Genomic DNA, 22,313 nt, shown 5'->3' with positions numbered 1-22,313 from the left:
GCCTGTCATGAACCTGCAGCTCAGTGCCCGTCACTCTCAAACCAGCTACAGCTGTGTCTGTGTCTCTTTGTTCAGTCTTTAGAGAGAATTTGGTCACTGGCCAGCCTGTGAGGGCTGGCTCTACTCCGGGCAGTCTACAAAGAGCAGACTTTGTGAGAAGAGCATTCAGTTATAAGTGCATTACAAGCTTTCTTTTGGTTGGCTTGCAAAGTAGATCTTTCAGTAAGTATTTGTAAAATAAATGCCCTGAGCAGTATTTAGGATATTTACCAAATGTTTTTATGGCAAAATTATCATTGTCTCCTCATATTTAATAAAAATAACATTTTGATAAAATATATATTATTCAAGTTGTAAATAAAGTTACACGGTTTATTATTTAAAACATGATGCCATATACTTTACCTTTTATTATGTACTGACGTATGTAAAGAGTTGTAATGATTTGATTTTAAGACCTCCCTGTAAGTAATAGAAGCCATCACTTTATTTAATAAATTTGTCCACTGTAGGACTGCAGGGACATTTGATGACTTTACATAGGTATCAGCTACATTAAGTATGCAAAGATGAGAAACTTTTGACAAAGATTGGGCACAATAGCCCAGTACTGTTTTCTGTGTACAAAGTAGTTGTATGGCTCAAAACGGGTATGTGTTAAGGCCACAAAGTATAGTGTCCCTATACCTTAGGGTTGGTTTAAGAGCGTATGTGTTTTCGGGGCGCCTGGGTGGCTCAGTCGGTTAAGCGTCTGACTTTGGCTCAGGTCATGATCTCACAGTTTGTGAGTTCTAGCCCTGTGTCGGGCTCTGTGCTGACAGCTCGGAGCCTGGAGCCTGCTTCCGGTTCTGTGTCTCCCTCTCTCTCTGCCCCTCCCCAACTTGTGCTCTGTCTCTCTATGTCTCTCAAAAAATAAATACATGTGAAAAAAAAATTAAAAAAAAAGAACATGTGTTTTCTATGAGAATCTTAAGTATGAAGATAGTTAATCTGATTTTTAAAAATGATTTTGTTTTCTTCTTTTCAGATCCAATCCCTCTGTGGACCTTCTAAACATCTTTTACTAGTAGAAACATTATTTCCTACAAAATGAAGTCAGCGTCTTAATTTAAACCAGCATTTGTGTGGTTCTGACTTTACCTGCTATGGTTTGTGAAGCTTGAGATCTAAGGAGTACAGGGTCTTTTGTGATGACAATATGACTAATAGTAAAGGAAGATCTATTACCAGTAACACGAGTAGTGGTCCAAGTAGTGGAGGAGGTTTTGTAGACTGGACTTTAAGCTTAAATACAATTCAATCTGATAAGTTTTTAAACTTATTGTTGAGTATGGTTCCAGTAATTTACCAGAAAAACCAGGAAGATAGGCACAAAAAAACCAATGGCATTTGGCAAGAGGGATTATCAGCTGCAGCCCAGACTTTTAGTAATCGATCTGAGCAGCACATGGAGTATCACAGTTTCTCAGAGCCGCCTTTTCATGGCAACAGTGGGCACACGCCGTCAGGCTGCAGCCCAAAGTATGATGACTATGCCAGCTACAATTACTGTGATGCAAGGGACACTGCGGAAACAGCTGCCATGTTACAGAATGAAGCTGCGTCTAGTGATGGCGACGAAGATGCCACTGTGGAAGTAAACCAGAAGTCACCAAAGGAATCCAGTGGCATCATGGCGCTGCAAATACTTGTGCCATTTTTGCTAGCTGGTTTTGGAACGGTTTCAGCCGGCATGGTTTTGGATATAGTCCAGGTGGGTTTATCATTTTATCTTCACCGTCTTTGTTGCTTTAGGTGCTTTAGGTGGGTTATTCATCTCACACATTTACTTTAGATCTAACTTATCCCTTAGTGAAATGAACCCATGCTGGCTCGGGCAGCGAATCTGCTACTTCTAGGTGTGTGTTTGTTTTCCTTTACAAGTTCTGAGAGAATGGTCTCATTCTGATTGTAAAGTAACCCTTCATAAAGTATTACAATAATAAAGCAACCCCAAAATGGATAAATCAATTAAATGCAAAACCCAATAAATGTTATATTTAAATGCTTCTTTACTTTTTGAATAAAATCATATACTTGTTAAAATGCATGAAAACCATGCAGAGTATTAAATACAAGATAAAGTCTTCCCTGTTCTTCCTCTTCAGACCAAACTCCCTTCCCCTCCAGAGGTTCCCGTTGTTCAGAATTGGTTGTGTTTACTTGCATATGTTTTTCTATGTTTTCATATATACACATGCGCAGTTTCTTTTTCGGAAATAAAAATGAAGTGCCATATATATCTGCAAGTTATTTTCATTGCTTAATAATACATCTTACATATTTTTCCAAACTAGTAACAAAGATATTCTGCATTTTAAAATGAGAACTTGATATTCCATTGTATGTACATACCAAAGTTTATTCACTCTCCCATGCTCGTGCTATAATGAATGCGCTTAGAAATATATTTACACTATTTTCATAGGCTAGATTTTAAAAATGGGATTGCTGGGAATTGGTAGGTGTATATGTTTAAAATTTTATTAGACACTGTCCTATTGACTTTCAAAAAGTTTGTGCCAGTTTATAATCCTCTCAATATATAAGTACTTTCATTTTTCTATGTCCTTATCAATCTATGTTGGACATTCTTGATCCTTTTCATTTTTGGCAACTGATAGGAAAATGTTTGCATATTTTAATTAGCAACTTTTTAAAAAAGTAACTTCTTTATTATTAATGTTTAGTGTGTTTTCATATGTCTGTTGACCATTCTTAGTTGTTCTATGGATATTTCTTACGTGAATTACTTTTATGTATGTTATTCATTTTAAAAATGTATATGCTACTTATCGTTTTTAGGAGTTCTTAATGTAGTGTGGTTACAGAATTACCTATTCTATAATTATCTTTCTAAAGTAGTAAGTTGTTAAAATGTGACATTCTATTACTGTCAGTTTTCATTCATCAGTCAGAGAAAGAGTAACATGCCCTTGTCTTTCATTGCTTTCTCCCTAAAAGAAATCTCAGGTCATTTGTGACACTAAAAAGCTTTCAACAGATAATATTTTTATCTAAATGGAAAACATACATAAATAGGAACATAAGTTCCACCATCAGTTGGAGAAAGGATATAAAAAGAACCATGTTAAGAAGTATATTAAGGGGCGCCTGGGTGGCTCATTCGGTTAAGTGGCCGACTTCGGCTCAGGTCATGATCTCACGGTCTGTGAGTTCGAGCCCCGTGTCGGGCTCTGTGCTGACAGCTCAGAACCTGGAGCCTGTTTCAGATTCTGTGTGTCTCTCTCTCTGACCCTTCCCTGTTCATGCTCTCTCTCTCCGTCTCAAAAATAAATAAAAACGTTAAAATTAAAAAAAAAGTATATTAAATTTTTAAGGAATCTGACAAGAAAAAGAAATAAAAGACATCCAAATTGGTAAGGAAGAAGTAAAACATTCGCTATTTGAAGACAACATGATACCATATATAGAAAACCCTTGAGGGGCGCCTGGGTGGCTCAGTCAGTTGGGCATCCGACTTCGGCTCAGGTCATGATCTCAGGGTCTGTGTGTTTGAGCCCCACGTCAGGCTCTGTGCTGACAGCTCAGAGCCTAGAGCCTGCTTCTGATTCTGTGTCTCCCTCACTCTCTGCCCCTCCCCCGCTCATGCTCTGTCTCTCTCTCTCTGTAAAAAATAAATAAACATTAAAAACAAAACCATTAAAAAAAAAAGAAAACCCTTGAGACTCCACCAAAACTTCTAGTACTGATAAATGAATTCAGTAAAGTCACAGGATACAACATTCATATACAGAAATCTATTGCATTTCTATACATTCATAATGAAATAGCAGAAAGAGAAATTAAGAAAAACAATCCCATTTACAGTTGTACCAAAAGTAATAAAATACCTATTATTAGACAACCAAGGAAGTGAAAGCCCTGTACTCTGAAAACTATAAGACGCTGATGAAAGAAATTGAAGATGACACAAACAAATGGAAAGATAGTCCATGCTCATGGATTGGAAGAACCAATATTGTTAAAGTGTCCATACTGCCTAAAGCAACCTACAAATCTTATGCAATCCCTATCAAAATAACAACAGCATTTTTCAGAGAACTAGAACAAATAGTACTCAAGTTTTTGTGGAAACACAAAGACTCTGAATAGCCAAAGCAATCTTGAAAAAGAAGAACAAAGCTGGTAGGTATCACAATCCCAAATTTTAAGATATACTACAAGCTGTTTTGATTAAAACAGGGCACCTGGCTGGCTCAGTTGGTGGAGCATGCAACTCTTGATCTTGGGGTTGTGAGGTCAAGCCCCACATTGGGCATAGAGTTTACTTAAAAAAAAAGAAAAGAAAAAAAAGAATGGTACTGGCACAAAAATAGACACTTACATCAATGGAACAGAGTAGAGAGCCCAGAAACAAACCCATGCTTATATGGTCTATTAATCTATGACAAAGGAGGCAAGCACGTACAATGGGGAAAAGACAGTCTCTTCAACAAATGGTGTTGGGAAAACTGAACGGCCACGTGCAAAAGAGTGAAACTGGACCACTTTCTTACACCATACACAAAAATGAACTCAAATGGAATAAAGACCTAAATGTGAGTGAGCCCCGAAACCATAAAACTCCTAGAAGAAAGCACAGGCAGTAATTTCTTTGACATCAGCCATAGAAACATTTTTCTAGATATGTCTCCTCAAACAAGGGAAATAAAAGCAAAATTTAACTATTGGGACTACACCAAAATAAAGAGCCTTTGCACAGTGAAGGAAACCATCAACAAAACAAAAGGCAACTGAATGGGAGAAGATAGTTGTAAATGATATATCCAATAAGGAGTTAATATCCAAAATATATAACGAACTTCTACAACTCAATACCAAAAAATAGGCAGTGTACCTGAATAGACATTTTTCTGAAGAAGATGTACAGATTGCCAACAGACACATGAAAAAATGTCAACATTAGTAATCATCAAGGAAATGCAAATGAAAACCACAATGAGATATCACCTCAGACCTGTCAGAATGGCTAAAATCAAAACACAAGAAATAACAAGTATTGGTGAGCATGTGAAGAAAAAGGAACTCTCATGAACTATTAGTGGGAATGCAAATTGGTATAGGCATTGTGGGAAACAGTATGGAGGTTCCTTAAAAAATTGAAAAGTAGAAACACCATATGATTCAGTAATTCCATTATTGATGATATTTACCAAAAGAAAATTAAAACACTAATTCAGAAAGTTATATGCACCACCGTGTTTATTGCAGCATTATTTACAATAGCGAAGACATGGAAGCAACCCAAGTGTTCATCAGTAGATGAATTGATAAAGAAAAAGTGGTATATATACAATGGAATCTTACTCAGCCATGAAAAAGAATGAGATCTTGCCATTTGGAACAACATGGATGGACCTAGAGGATATGATGCTAAGTGAAATAAGTCAGAGAAAGACAAGAACAATATGATTTCACTCATACATGGAATTTAAGAAACAAAATGTACAAAGGAAAAAAAAGATAAAAAAAACACTCTTGAATATAGAGAACAACTGATGATTACCAGGGGGAAGGTGGGTGAGGGAATGGGTGAAATGGGTGATAGGGATTTTAGAGTACGCTTATCAGGATGAGCACTAAGTAATGTATAGAATTGTGGAATCATATTGTACACCTGAAACTAATATAACATTGTATGTTAATTGTATATCAGTAAAAATGTTGGGGGGAAAAACGAAACTTTGCAGGTATAATTAATTTAAAGATATTGAGATGGGGAGATTTTGTGGATTTTCCAGGTAGGTCTTTTTTTAAAAAAAAAAAAATTTTTTTATTTTGTTTACTTTTGAGAGGCAGAGAGAGACAGAGCGTGTGTGGGGGAGGGGCAGAGAGAGATAGAGACACAGAATCTGAAGCAGGCTCCAGGCTCTGAGCTGTCAGCACAGAGCCCGATGCGGGGCTCGAACTCACAAACCATGAGATCATGACCTGAGCCGAAATCAAGAGTTGGACACTTAACCCACTGAACCACCCAGGTGTCCTGATATTTTTTTCTTGATATACCAATTATTCTGAAGAAACACTCAATATTTAGCTCTAAAATGATAACATCTATACATCTGTAAGAATGATGTGTTGGAGTATAGTTTATTGGAATATTTATATAGGTTATTTGTACATTCCTGTGGTGTAGTGTTCATTTCTTGATACTATTCGCAATAACAGCACATGTATAATTAGTTTGTAATATTAAGCTTTAGTGTTAAAAATTATAAAAACAAATGTTTTGAAAGGTTTAATTTAAATATGCTTTTTAAAACTTTTTAATTGTGAAATTTAACATACAGAGTATACAAACCAAAAATGTACAACTCAGTGAATTTTTGTGACACAAACAACTATATAACTATCAGGTCAAGGAACAGGATCTTATCAGTACTTTTCTTTGTGCTCCCTTCTGATTGCTGCCCTTTATTCCTCATCACCAAAGGTAATATAGTGCTTCCTTGTCTTTATAAAAGTGCATCATTAAACACCATTGTTTGGTTTTACTTAATTCTTCTAAAACCTTATATAATGAAGTATAGAGTATCTAGTCCTCTGTGTCTGGTTTTTTTGTTCAACATTATGTAAGTTTTATGAAATTGTATTTCATTTATTTTTATTGTCATATCTAATCCAGTTATGAATATATCACAGTTTATTCATTCTGCTATTGATGCTCTTTGGTGTTTCCAGAGTCTGGGTGCACATGTGCGTGCATTTCTATTGTGTATATATATATGTATGTAGAAATGGAATTTCTGTGTCTTAGGATATCCAGGCATTTAAATTTAGATATGTCAAATGATTGTAACAATTTACAGATTAATTAGCTGTGTATGAGAAGTCTCATTGCTCTGTATTCCTATTTACACAAGGTATCAGCAGTCTTTTTAATTTTAGAAATTCTGGTATTGGAAATCATGGGGGTTTCCCTCATGACTGATGTTGTTTATTGATCATTTATTTGGACATTAGTGATAAAGGGTTTTTGCCCATTTTATTATTTGTCTTTTTCTTACTGATTTATTAAGAATTATTTGTGTATTCTGGATACAAGCCCTTTAGTTATATGTATTAAAAATATCTTTCCTTCCTCTGCAGCTTACCGTTTTACTTTCTCAATGGTGTGTTTTGATGAGCAGAAATTCTTAATTTTGATATAGTGCCTTTTCCCTTACTTTTCCATGGCTTGTACTTTTCGTTTCTTGCTTGAGAAATCTTTCCATATTCTGTGGTAATTAAGGTATTCTCTTTAATTGCCTTCTTAAAGCTTTGCTGTTTTGCCTTTTACATTTAATTTTTTTTAATGTTTATTCATTTTTTGGTAGAGAGAGACAGAGCATGAGTGGGGGAGGGGCAGAGAGAGTGGGAGACAGAATCCAAAGCAAGCTCCAGACTCCGAACTGACAGCACAGAGCCTGACGCGGGGCTGGAACTCATGGACTGTGAGATCATGACCTGAGCTGAAGTTGGACGCTTAACCAACTGAGCCACCCAGGCGCCCATTGCCTTTTACATTTAGATCATTCTCTCCCTGGAATAATTTTTTATAGAGAGTGTGAGGTAGGGATTGTTTTTTTTTTTTTTTTTTTTCTTTCCACATGGACTTCCAGTTGTGTCTGCACTATTGCATAACCAAAATCTTTGCTGGCAATGAAGTACCCATTTATGTGCAGATGTGTTTCTGGGCTCTCTATTCTGCTTCTTTGGTGTATTTATGTTGTTTGGCATTAATATCACACTATCTTGATATCTAGTAGAGAATGTTCTCTCCATATTTTTCCTCAAAGTGCTTTGGTTATTCTTTTCCCTTTGCATTAAATGTACATTTTAGTATAAAAACTTGTCGGTTTCCACACAAAACAAAGGGGTGTTGTAGTTGTGATTCAGATTGCATTGAATCTACAGATAATTAGGGGGAGAATTGATTCTTGATAATGCTGACTCTTCTGATACATGTACATGAAATAGCCCTCTCCATTTATTTAGGTCATCTTTAATTTCCCTCTCTGAGGTTTTATAGTTTCTGAGCACAAGTCTTTTATATTTTTTGCTGGACTCATTCCTAATTATTTGATACTTTTTATGCTGTTATAAATGGTATAGTTCTTTAAAAAAAATTCATTTTATGTTTGTGTGTATCTATTGACCCTGTATCTAGCAATTTTGCTAAAATCACTCATATTAATAATTTATCTGGGACACCTGGGTGGCTCAGTCGGTTAAGCATCCACCTTCAGCTCAGATCATGATATCACTGTTTGTGAGTTTGAGCCCCGCATGGGGCTCTGTACTGACAGCTCAGAGCCTGGAAGTTGCTTTGGATTCTGTGTCTCCCTCTCTCTCTGCCCCTTCCCCACTCAAGTTCTGTCTCTCTCTGTCTCAAAAATAAACATTAAAAAAATTAAAAAAATAATTTATCTGTAATTCTTTTGGAATTACTTCATCATACCACCATATTATCTGTGAATAAGACAGTATTATTTCTTTCTAAACCTTATATATTTTATATTTTATTTACTTATTTATTTTTGTGCCATTCTGTACTGACTAGGACCTTCAAAGCACTATAAAATAGAAGTGCTGAAAGCAGGCTTATCTTGTTCCAGATCTCAGAGAGAAAGCTTTCAACAGTTCAGCATGAAGTATGGTGTTTGTTGTTGATTTTTGTAATATTCTTTATCATATTAAGGAAGTTTCTTTTTTAGTTTGCTAAGGCTTGTTTTAAAAATTATGAATGGGTGTTGAGTTTCATCGATATACTTTCTCTGTATTTATTGATAACATATGATTTTTTTCCTTTATTTATTGCTGTGTTGAATCATATTGGTTATTATTATTATTTTAAGTTTATTTATTTATTTTGAGAGAGAGAGAGGGAGAGAGAAAATCCCAAGCAGGCTCACCCTGTCACATGGAGCCCAATGTGGGGCTTGATCTCACAACCGTAAGATCATGACCTGAGCCTAAATCAAGAGTCGGAGGCTTAACTGACTGAGCCACCCAGCCGCCCCTTGAATTATATTGATTAAACCAACCTTACATTTCTGGAATAAGTATAACCTGGTCATGATTTATTGTTCTTTAATTTTGATTAGAATTCTGATTAATTTTGCTAATATTTTGATTGTAATTGGAATTGGGATTTTTGCATCTAAATTCATATGTAAGATGAGCCCATAATTGTCCTTCTCATAATGTCATTGGCAGTTTTCATTAAGGTAGTACTAGTGTCGTGAATGAATTTGAAAATGTTCTCATTTTTCCTCCTTTGTTGCGGTTTATGTCACTTTGTCATTGTTTCTTTCCTAAGTATTTGGTATAATTCCCTGATGAAGGCATCTGGGCCTCCCATTTTCTGTGTGGGAATGTTTTTATTTACAACTTGAGTTTCTTTAGAAGTCACAGGGCTAATCAAAATTTTCTATTTCATTTTGTGTGTGGTAAGTTTTTGTTTTTTTATTTTTAACCATTACATTCCTAGCAGGTTGAGTAGATTCTCGATAAATACTTGTTGAATAAAAGTTTAACAGTCACCATTTATTGAAGGTTTGCTATAGGCTAGGCACTACCATAAGCCCTTTACATACATCATCTTATTTTAATCCTTACAACTATAAGGAAAGTGTTATTGTCTCTGTTTTGTAAAATAAAATACTTCGTGATTAAGTGATAGAGCTGAGGGTTGGATCTTGGTCCAGATTCAGTATCTGTCCTCCTAACCACTATACATTATATAAATTTATGCATGTGGAAACTTTTGTAATCCTTTAAGGGCTACATACCTCTGAAGTAATAGAGTTTAGGGACAGTTTTATGCAACTAAAATAGTAAAGTTTGTCTTTGGTGCTGTCTTAGTCTATTTGGACTGCTATAATGAGATGCTACAGACTGGGTGGCTTTAACATGAGACATTTAGTTCTCCAGTTCTGGAGGCTGGGAAGTCCAGAGTCAAGGTCCCAGGCTATTCACTTTCTGGTAAGAGCTCTCTTTGTGGTTTGCAGAGGGCTGCCTTCTCTGTGCCCTCCCATGCTGGAGAGAGCAGGCCCCGGTGCCTCTTACTCTTCTTATTAAAGGCACCAGCCCTGCCAGATTAGGGCCCTGCTCTTATGACTTCGTGTAACCTTCGTCACCTCCTCATAGGCCCTATCTCCAAACACAGTCACATTGGGGGTTGGGGTTTCAACATATGATTTATGAGGGCGACGCAACTCAGTCCATAGCAGGAGCTGATGCACGTGCTGCCTCAGCTGGATTATCAAATTCAAGATAAGGAGTTAAAGAGCCATTAGTGTCTTAAGGCGGTATTCTTACATTCTAATATGTGACAGATGGCCAGTTAAGATAGACTGCTTGGCCATTATCTGCCTTCTCTTTAGTAGGACATCTACTCCCTGTTTTATTTAAGACCTGCTCTAGCCCTGCCTCTCTACTTTTTCCTTTTATTCTTTAATTATCAGTCAGCTTGGAGTTGTCAATTGATGTTTGCTGAGAAAATTTGCCAACATCACCTCTTTTGAGTTGAAGCAGTAGTTCAAAGATTGAGTTGTATAGATATTTCCTCACTTTACAACTGAAGAATTTGAGTGAGGCTCAGAGAACTCACTCAGCTAGCAATTCCAATTTGGAATTTCTGCCCCAAAGTTTATGCCTTTCTGTAGTAGTGGGAAATACAAATACATAGATTATAGCTATAGTGTATGACGGAATATTTAAGTATCTTTAGAGGTAAAGAGAGTGCTGCTATAGGAATTCTACTGACGTACCAAAAAGACCCGTAGGGATACAGAATGCTCTTTTTACATATTCAAGCTTACCCCAAGGAGTAAGCCTTTGTCTCAGCCTAAACTACCTTTGTGTGCTTGTGATTTACAATATCACTTTATTAATCCTGGGCCCCAAATTAAAGAACTTGTAAAAGAGCATGGGAAGCACAATTATAGTGCCTGGGAGATCAATGTTCAGTAAATGGTGTAATATTAACAAATAACATTCATTGAATGTTCTTTGTCAGTATATCGTATTAGTTATCTGATGTTCAGGAGGACTCTGAGGTAGGTGATGTTATTTCCATTTTACGTACCAGGCTTAGATATTAAGTTTTTTGCCTGGGGTCACACAACTGGTAAGTGGCTGAATTAAACCCAAGTTGGCTGACTGCAAAACTCATGTTTTTAATTATTATACTATCTCCTCACTGATGGGGGACATATCTTAATTTTGGATCACGTCTGTGAGTCAGAACTTTTTTGTTGTGAGAAATTGAAACCTATATATCCAGTTAATTTAAGTGATTAAAAAAAAAAGAATGCATTGTCTTCGGTAACTGGGAACAATACGTATACAGCCTACCTGAGATATAACTAGATCGGGGGCTTAATTTTATGATTACCTTCTCTCTGTCTATCTCTCATTTCAATTTCCGGTTTGTTTGTTGCCCACATTCTCTCCTGTTGCATATACCTCGTGATAGTTGTGGGGTCATATACTTTTAGTTTGTTTTACAAAAGGAAAGAATGAGCTGTTGTCTGTCTTCAGTTTGGAAAATTCTAAGGAATAATTGCCCCTGGAACCAGTCAGTGTGACTAGGGAGATAAAATAATATGATCAGCCCTGTTTGAGTTACACTTCTGTCTCAGGGGACAGATGGCCACTCAGATTGGCAATTTCACTAAAATCACAAAGAATAGGAATTGAACTGCTTCTTAAGTAGGAGGGAGTGGATGTTGTTTCAAGGAAAATGGAGATGGAAAAGTGTGCAGAAGAGGCAGGAACAAAACCTTGCGTGTAGTGACTCCTCACATATAGGACTTGGCCCCTCCTTGGTCTTTCTGTTTATCTGAGTCAGTGGTTCGCAAAGTGTGCTCCCTGAACCACAGCATCAGCATCATCTGGGAATTTATTTTTTTATTATTTTTTTTTAATTTTTTTTTTCAGTGTTTATTTATTTTTGAGACAGAGAGAGACAGAGCATGAACGGGGGGAGGGGCAGAGAGAGAGGGAGACACAGAATCGGAAACAGGCTCCAGGCTCTGAGCCATCATCAGCCCAGAGCCCGACGCGGGGCTCGAACTCCCGGACCGCGAGATCGTGACCTGGCTGAAGTCGGACGCTCAACCGACTGCGCCACCCAGGCGCCCCTCATCTGGGAATTTAGATACACAAATTCTTAGGCTCTATCCCAGCCCTGAATCAGAAATCTAGGGTGGGACCTAGCAAACAGTTTTTGCAAGCATTTCTGGTGATTTTGATGCGGGCTCGAGTTTGAGAACCACAAATCTAAAGTGATGTAAGTTCCCTTACTACTAGTAAATGGAGTTGGGCGGGATAGGTAGGCCACATAGTCTTTGGTCCCACTTAAGTAGTGCCCAGTCCAGAAGACCAGACTAATGCCTTACATAGAGTAGACGTTCATTAATTCCTTGTGGAATGAATGAATGCACGAATGAAATAAAGCATACTCTACTTTGTCATACAGATTCCTGAATTTTGATAATCAAATTTAGAGTTTTAAATTATAGGATTCAGAACTGGAAATATCCCTAGATATTAGAAAGCACCCAGTCTAAGCTTTTCTTCCCTTGCTAAAAATAAGCAAATAGTTTTAAGTGATTTGCTCAAGAATATACAGGTAGTAGACAGCAGAGCCCTGTCTTGTGGATGAATCCTGTTCTCTGTATAACATGCTATATGTGTATCTTGGATTGTCCATAGACTTAATCCATAGACTTAATCTCTGGATTATGTAAAGATTCTATAAAATGAGGTTAATGTTAGCTACCCATCCATCTAAAAGAAATTTAAGCAAACTGAGCTAATACCTTTGTAACTACTAGTAATTCCTAGGTACATTTATACTTCTCACTAGAATATTATTGAAAGCTAATATCTGCCAAACCCAGAGATCCTATTATGTTTTATGAAGACAGTATTCTTGCAATGCTGAAAATATTCTTTTGAAATAGAGGGTAATACAGCTCTCAAGTATTCCTTAATTTATTACTACACTGCCAATACAGTGTGTGTGTTTTGGAATTCAGAGAGAATGATGCAATACCTAAGTTGTGTTTCTAACTTGGGACTCTGAGTTAGGGTTATTTTCCTGATATGGAAAGTAGAGCGGTCAGAGAGAAAAGGGATGCTCTGGTGAAGTTTTGTGGACACAATACCAGTGTTTTAAATGGGCAAAGAGAAGGTAAGGGGGCAGGATCAAGGCAGGATCACAAAGCTAAGAAGGCATCACCATGTTTGTCTCTCCTTATAAAGCATAGCTATAATTTTAGAGTTTGTCCTAAAGATAAAATACCTCTTTTAACATAGCTGTGATCCCAGAAAGGCACTAGCACTCTCTGCTGTAATGGTTCTGGTTGTTATTTAAAAAATAATACATGGCCTTTCACTTCCGGGAAGCTATAGTAAATGTACTTTTACCTATCCTGCCCATTAAGTCCGATAAAACAAAGCACATGCACACGTGCGCGCGCGCGCACACACACACACACACACACACACACACACACACATCCTGGAAACTTGATATAAAACAAACCTAAGAAGATTCTCTAAAAGATGGAAAGAAGAAGGCAGCCTGGCTAGTCCCCTTTAGCTTCATATATCCCAGATTTGTAGCTAAAGAGGCCAACAACCTGGGAATGCCAACAGATGCAGACAACAAGAAAGGCCTGCTCTCTAAAGGACTAGGAAACGGGCAGCCTAGCAAGACTGAAACCTGGTAGGTAAGAATTGTCCTGCTCTAGCCAACCATGACAGAAAGAACTGTGGTCTCACCCATACACCCAGGGCAGCAAAGGTTCAGTTCAGGGCTTAGACTTCAACCTCAAGAGGCTGTAATGAACAACATGGATGTGTATGGAGGGTGTTATGCTAAGTAAAACATGCCAGATAGAGAAAGACGGATATGCATGGTATCACTTATATGTGGAGTAAAAAAAAAAAAAAAAAAAAAAAAAAAAAAAAAGTCAAACTCAGAAACAGAATAATCCTTGCTGGGGGATGGAGGAAATGGAGAGAGATTGGTTAAAAGGTACAAACTTTCACTTATAAGATGAATAAGTTCTGAGGATTTCATGTATAGCATGGTGACTATCGTTGATAATACTGTACTGTATAATAATTTCTAAATAAGAGAGTAAGTCTTAAGCATTTTCACCAAAGAAAAGGTAACAGTTTGGGTTGGTGGATGTGTGAATTAACTCGATGGAGGGACTTTTCACAGAGCGTATGTGTATCAAATCATCGTGTTGTACATTTAAAATATATTACAGTTTTTTCAATTATACCTCAATCAGCCTGGGCGGGGAAGAGGCAGCAGTGAGATACCCCAACATTTCAGCCAGAGTGATATCAGAGAAGGGCACGTAGAGTGCCAGGACTTTCATTTAGGTAGCTAGTAATGACAGCCCGTGATAGAACTGAAAGGAGAAATAGAAAAATCCACAGAGTCTTCCACACCCTTCTCTCAATAATTGATAGAACAACTTGGTAGAAAATCAGCAAGGATATAGAAGGACTCAGCAACGCCACCAGCCAGTGAGATCTAATTGACATTTGCAGACTACTCCACCTGAAAACAGCAACACACATTCTGTTCAAACTGTTACAGATCGTATACCAAGAGAGACCATATCCCGGGCCATAAACCAAACCTCAACGAGTTTAAAATATTGAAGTCATTCAGACTGTGTTCTGTGATTGCAATGTAATCAAACTAGAAATCAGTAACAGAAAGAAAAAAGAAAAAATTCCAAATACTTGGAAACTAAACAGCATACGTTTAGATAATCCATGGTCAAAGGGGAAGTCTCAAAAAAAAATCAAAAACAAAACATTGAACTGAGTGAAAATGAAAATGTAACATCAAAATTTGTGAGTCACAGGTAAAGCAATACAGAGATGGACATTTATAGAACTAAATGCATACATTAGGATAAGGAAGAAATCTTCATAATTGAAGCGCTCATCTCAAACGTAGAAAAAGATGAGCAAAATAAGCCCAAATCAAGCAGAAGGAAGATAATAAAGATAACAGCAAAAATCAATGAAATTGAAAGCAGGAAAGCAATAGAGAAAAATCTTTGAAACAATGGTTTCAAACGAATGGTTCTTTGAAAAGATCACTAAAACTGACGATCTGTGGCAAGACTGACAAAAAAAAAAAAAAAAGACAAATTACCACTATCAGGATGAAATGGGAGATACCACTATAGATCCTGTAGATGTCAGAAGGATAATGAGGGAATACCACAAACAGCTCTGCACTCATATGTTTTACAACTTATGCAAAGTGGACTGCTTCCTTGAAAAACAGAACTACCACAATGAACTCAAAATGAAATAGATAATTTGAACAGCTCTGGTTATGGCTCAGGTCATGATATCACGGTCTGTGAGTTCGAGCCCCGCATCTGTGCTCTGTGCTGTCAGTTCAGAGCCTGGCGCCTGGTTCGGATTCTGTGTCTCCCTCTCTCACTGCCCCTCCCCTGCTCATGCTCCGTCTCTCTCTGGTTCAAAAATAAGTAAAAACATTAAAAAAAATTTTAAATATCTTAAGCAGAATTGACACTAATCCTTCAGGATCTAGGGCTAGGTAAAGATTTCTTAGACTCAATACCCAAAGCAGGATCCAAAAAAGGAAAAATGGATAAAATTTTTGCTCTGTGACTGACATTTTTTTATACATATATTAGAGAGAGAGTGAGAGGGAGGGAGAGGGAGGAAGGGAGGGAGGGAGAGCAGAACGGGCAGAGAGAATGGGAGAGAGAGAATCCCAAGCATAGTACACACAGAGTCTGATGCAGGGCTCAACCTCATGAACCATGAGATTTTGACCATAGCCAAAATCAAGAGTCAGGTGCTTAACTAACTGAGCCACCTGGGCGCCCCTAAATGACCTTGTTAAAAGGGTCAAAAGCAGCTTTGCAGAGTGGAAGAAAATATTTGCAAATACATATCTGACAAAATACGACTATATAAAGAACTCTCAAAGCTAAACAGTTAAAAAAATGTAGAAAACTGGCAAAAGACAGAGACGTTTCACCAAAGAGTGTGTACAGATGGCAAATAAACATGAAATGTTTGATGTCTTTAGCCATTAGGGAAATGCAAGTGAGGATCTCTATGAGATATCACTACACACCTGTCAGAGTGGCTATAATAAAAATAGCAAAAATATGAAGTGCTGTTGAGCATGTAGAGAAATGGTATCACTCATGCATTGCTGATGGGAATTTAAAATAGAGCAGCTATTCTGGAAAACACCTTGACAGTTTCTTAAACACACACACACACACCCACACACTAACTAAAACTAAATGCTAACCATCATATAACCTAGCAATTGCATTCCTGAACATTTATCTCAGAGAATGAAGACTTCTATTCACACAATTCCTGTACATGACTGTTTGTAGCTGTCTTATTCATAACAGCCAAGAAATGGATACAGCCCCAACAGTTGAATGGTTAAATAAACTTGGGTAAATCCATGTGATGAAATACTACTCCTCAACAAAAAGGAACAAAGTATTGCGTGCAACATGCAACATCCTAGATGAATCTTCGGAGCATTATGCTGAGTGAAAAAAGCCAACCCCAAAAGTTTATACTTACTTCACTTGTGTAACATTCTAGAATTGACCAAATTATGGAATGAAGAAAGATTAGTGGTTGCCAGGGATTAAGAAGATGTTGGGAGTGGGGAGAAATGGATGTGGCTATAAACGGGCAGCAGGAGGGATCCTTGTGGTGGTATCTTGACCGTATCAGTGCTAATATCCTGGTTGTGATATGGTTCACTATTGTTTTGCAAAATGTTACCATTGGGGGAAACTGGGTAATGGGTACATGGGATGTCTCTGAATTTTTTTTTTATAACTGCATGTGAATATATAATTATTTCAAAATGAAAAGCTTAATGAAATTGTATATTTGATAAAGCATATTTAAACTGCATGAAAGAATATATAATGGAGAAAGTAGTCTCTCTCTGCCTGTATGTGCCTTTCTCCTATTCCCTTCCTTAGCACCATTACTTTTTGTTCTGTGCCTCCTTCAATAGACATCAAGTGTGGGGGGTGTGTGTGTGTGTGTGTGTGTGTGTATTTGCCAGAGACACAAACAATGCTTCTGTTCACCTTGCTTTTCTTAGTTTATCCTTATGTAGGTTCACAAAGATTTACCAAATTCTTCTCCAGCTATGTCATGCTCTATTGCAAGGATGCATCATTTTATATTATTTTTCTACTAAGTTACCTAATGAGGGGGATTTCAGTTGCCTCCAATCTTTTATTATGAACAATGATGCGGTAAATTCATCATATGTATGTATTTAAACTCATGTTCACGTTTATTTGTAGGATAAAATCCTTGAGGTAGAGGTTTGAGTTGAAAATTATGTTCATTTTATATTTATATATTTATATTTATATTTAAGTTGCCCAATTCCCCCAAAGAAGTTAAACCTTAACATTCTCCCCAGTAGTGTCATAGAGTGCCTATTTCCTTATACTCTTCCCAACGGAATGTTATCCAAGTTTTCGATCTTTACCAATCTCACAGATGAAAATTTATCACCTTTTATTTCGCATTTATCTGATTATGTATGAGATTGGTCATTTTGTCATATGTCTGAAAGTGAATGGATTTAAATTTTTTTATGTTTTGGTTTATTTTTTGAGAGCGGGAGGGGCAGAGAGGGAGGGGGACAGAGGATCTGAAGCAGGCTCTACACTGATAGCAGTGAGCCCGATGTGGGGCTTGAACTCACTAACCATGAGATCATGACCTGAACTGAAGTTGGACACTCAACTGACTGAGCCACCTAGTTGCCCCTGAATAGGTTTAGTTTTAACTAAATCAAAATAAGAACCAAACTTCTCCAGATTTGGAGTATGTATGTTTCTTAAAATTGCATCAACTTCTTTTACCAATTAGACTTTTTAAAACTTTTGCTGTTTATTTGGTTTATTTATGTATTTTAATGTTTATTTATGGGGGGGAGGGGCAGAGAGAGAGGGAGACAGAGAATCCAAAGCAGGCTCTGCACTGACAGCAGAGAGCCTGATGCAGGGCTCAAACTCAGGAATGGTGAGATCATAACCTGAGCTGAAGTCAGACACTTAACTGACTGAACCACCCAGGAACCCCTAAAATTTTGCTGTTTATATTAAAGTTAGGACTCTGTGGATCTGTTCCTCAACTTATTTAATTATTATTATTTTTTAAGTTTCGATTTTGTTTTTCCTCTTGGCCATTAAAAGATTTTTAGGTTTTGAGTCTAATGTATATGTACAAGCACTCTGACATTACATTTGATTGTGTGAGTACTTCGCTGAGGTTCTGGATGTTGACAGAAGTCCAAAATTAGGTAAGATTAGACATTGATTTCCTTTAGGGTAAGTTCTTGTGGAGAAGTTTAGGGATTCATAAATATATATAGCCTCGGAGGTCATGTCTTTATTATGGCAAAAATTTTTAAGTATATGAATTTTTTTTCCGCATTACCTCCTGCCAGGAAATTAACTGGTAATATATCTTGGTGTTATATAGCTAATAAACTTTCAATATTGCTACCCATTACTATGTACAGGTACAGTCCTAAGCACAACCATATGAGGTAAGTTCAATTATGTCCCTATTTTATTTTTTTTAATGCTTATTTAGTTTTGAGAGAGAGACAGATAGACAGACAGACTGTGAGCTGGGGAGGAGCAGAGAAGAGAGGGAGGCACAGAATCCGAAACAGGCTCCAGGCTCCGAGCTGTCAGCACAGAGCCCAACGTGGGTCTTGAACTCACGAACCATGAGATCCTGACCTGAGCTGAAGTCAGATGCTTAACTGACTGAGCCACCCAGGTGCCCCTCAATAATGTCCCTGTTTTAGATGAAGAAAGTAAAGCATAATTTTGCCCAAGTTACATAGTACAAGTCATTGACTCAGAATTTCACCCAGGTATCTGAAGCCTTCCCTTTGACTAAAGTTCTGCACAACTTCTCACTAACCTCATCATATATCCTAAGTGCTGTCTCTGGACACTCCAGGGTTGCTGTGGGATTTTTAAAAAAAATTTAAAGGAAACACAGTGACATCTCTTGGACACTTTACAGACTCAAGGTGGTTTAATACTTCAACATTACATCACACAACATTTCTCTTGATGACTAGATTTTCAGTGGTGCTGTGAAAAAAAGCAAGTGTCACACAAAAACCAATACAGAACAAGAAATGAAGGTGGTAGTTTCCAATTCCAAGGTTTGAGAAGTCATGCAGTGACCCACAGGTACACACACCCAATTAATAAGTAATTATGATGGTATAACATAAAATATTATTTTTTCAATATAATTGTATTATTTCTACAAATGGCTAGTAAATTGTTAGGAGGTAAATATTCACTAAGTTTTTTGGACCAACTACTTCATAAATAGGACTGTTGGTATTTCTTTTGGCCTAGGGGTACCATGAAAACTGAGAAAGTTTGGGAACTTCTAGACACATGCCTCTGCAGGTGTAGGGAAAAGAATGTAGAATTTATTTGGCATGGGATAGGAAATCAATCATTGCTCGTTCTTATTATATCAATGCTAAGGTGTTAGTGACTTCATAGGGTTTCTCGTGGGAGTATTTGATTTGAATTGAACTTGGAAAGAGTGGGAGTAATCAAAAGAAGTATATCCCAGTAGATACAATCTGTGATGACGTGAAGGAACTGGACTGATAGAGATATTCGGATAGTATTCTGGTGTTTCCAAAATTAAGTCATATAGGTAGGTATCTTAAAATTACGACCTAGGTAAAATGTGCTCCTGAATTATGTCTGATTTTTTAAGAATGGTACCTATCGTAGGTTTGTTGTAGCTTAAATGAGTAAGCCTAAGGAACAGTGTCTGGGCACATAACAAGCCATCAGTGAATGTCAAATATTGTTTTTGTTTTTCAGTCCATAAAGTCTCTCAGTGCCACAGTCACCTCTTAATAGCATTAGTAAAATAGCAGATTTTGCTATTAAGGGATTTGTGTGGGTTTTTTTTCCCACTTTATAAAGTACTTTAATATGTACTTTCATTAACATGAAAGTATTTTTGCAAGGGCTAGACAGGGCAGAGTAGAAATTGAAATCCAAAAGACACATGACTCATCCAAGATTATGTGGCTAGATTATGACAGATCCATGCCTAGAACCACAAATTTTCTAATTTCCAATTTAGTGCTTTTTAAATGATCCTATGCTTTCTTGCCTCACACCCTAAAGTGGGTACCACAACATGGGATGACTCAGAACTCCTGACGTCCAATCTAGGTCTCATCTTCTGGCCTTGGGAAAATCATTGAACTTCTCTGAGTCTTTATTTCTTCAACTGTGAAATTAGATAATAATATTGCTGTAATTTTCCTGTGGAGTTGTTGTAGTTAGTGTTGGAACCAAGATTCAAATCCAAATGTTCTGGTTCTTGAGTCTGCTCTCTTAACTACTGGTTACACTGACTCTTGTCCTCATTAAGGGATAAAGCAAAATGTAAGGGCATCAGACTTGTGTGGCAAGCTAGAGTTATTTGGGGATGTAGTGACTGCATCGACTATCACTCCCAATTTAACTAAATCTTCTAAAGCAACTCAAGGCTCCAGAGCTCTGGAGAATAGGGTTAAGCTAAATGTTCACTCATTAAATGACTTGTGTTGTCATTCAATATGTGGATGCAACATTGGGAAAGATGGCGGAGATTTTTAGAAATGTCCTTTATCTAAAGTGTTTTTGACAGGGTGTCAGAAAATTCTGTTTGTTTTGTTTTTGTTTTTTTCTTGCAGCACTGGGAAGTGTTCAAAAAGGTAACAGAAGTTTTCATTTTAGTTCCTGCACTTCTTGGTCTCAAAGGAAACTTGGAAATGACATTGGCATCCAGATTATCCACTGCAGTAAGTTTTTTCCTACTTCTAAGTATATATATTACCTATGCTGTTTCTTTCTGTGAAGGAGAATTTGTACCAGGAAATTTTTTTTTTCCTCTATCTGATAAATTTCTGGACCTCAGGGATATGATAAGTGGTAATGCCTGATATGATACCCTGAAAGTTCTCTGGGTTGGCTAATTTGCAAATTATAGACCTTCATTTATCCTGAGGTAGTATACTTGCCTCATTTTACTCCAGGGCATTCTGGCAATTATCATCAGTGCTTCAGACATGGGACAAATCAGATATTGAGATTCTTTATGGTTCAAAGGTTGGTTGATTGGTATTTATACCTTTTGTGATTATAAAAGTAATACAAACTTATTGCAAAAACTGAAGAAAAGGGAAAGATTATAAAGAAGAAAATTTAAAACCACCTAGACATAGTCATATATTAATATTTTGGTATAGATCCATCTATACCTATACATCATTAGGTATATCAGAGTAGATACATACTGTATATTCTAAAAAAGAACAGTAATCGTATATTTTGTCTCTTAAAATCTATGATATCCGTTTTAAGATATATGCTGATCATCTTTTCACCTCAATGAATATACACCTATGTCATTTTTATTGGCTATGTACTTTCTGTTATATAGCTCTCCTATAGTTCAGTCTAGCATCTATTTTTGGATATATAGGCTCTTTATGATGTTTTGCTATTATAAACAATGTTATAATGAATAATTTTATACAGACAGTTTTGCATTCTTTTATTTCTTTGGGGCAATTTTAGGATTGTAATTAAACTGTTCGGAAAAAAAAAGGCATTCTTTCAAGGCCTTAGCTACATATGCTAAATTGTCATCCAGAAAGGTTAAACATTTAAAAAAACACTGCCACTAACAGGGTTCTGATTTAATTTTAGAAGCCTAAAAGGGCATTACTTTCTCACTGTAACATTTGTTGGAGTTTCACCATCGTGCAACCAAATTATGTTGATTAAAATCACATAACTAGTGAGGTTCATTTCAGTGAACCATCTACCCGTTTAATGTTAGTCAAAAATTAAGCCTTCAAAAGGTGTTACTAATTGCATTGCCTTTAGTATATGAAGTTGGGTTTATTTGTTTGTTTGTTTGTTTGTTTGTTTGTTTAAAGATGCTACAGCAGGGGCGCCCGGATGGCTCAGTCAGTTAAGCGGCCGACTTCGGCTCAGGTCATGATCTCACGGTCCGTGAGTTGGAGCCCCGCATTGGGCTCTGTGGTGACAGCTCAGAGCCTGGAGCCTGTTTCAGATTCTTTGTCTCCCTCTCTCTCTGACCCTCCCCTGTTCATGCTCTGTCTC

At 37.0% G+C, this 22,313-nt stretch overlaps 1 protein-coding gene across 1 annotated transcript in view; it reads left to right on the top strand.

Moving 5' to 3' along the window:
• Nucleotides 1–1,031: 1,031 nt before the first annotated feature.
• SLC41A2 (solute carrier family 41 member 2) overlaps nt 1,032–22,313 on the top strand; it is a 94,985-nt gene continuing 73,703 nt past the window's right edge. Inside the window, exons 1-2 of the mRNA XM_047067129.1 lie at nt 1,032–1,753; nt 20,876–20,983. Of these exons, the coding sequence (XP_046923085.1) occupies nt 1,199–1,753; nt 20,876–20,983 (663 nt within the window). The 5' untranslated portion in view covers nt 1,032–1,198. The remainder of the gene's footprint in view (nt 1,754–20,875; nt 20,984–22,313) is intronic.

This window comes from Lynx rufus, unplaced genomic scaffold (assembly GCF_022079265.1).
Source record: "Lynx rufus isolate CCGP_SWC_20201006 ecotype Redwood Valley unplaced genomic scaffold, mLynRuf1.p SCAF_7, whole genome shotgun sequence".
Lineage (NCBI taxonomy): Eukaryota > Metazoa > Chordata > Mammalia > Carnivora > Felidae > Lynx > Lynx rufus.
The sequence above is the reverse complement of the archived record's forward strand: the minus strand, read 5'-3'. Positions and strand labels throughout refer to the sequence as shown.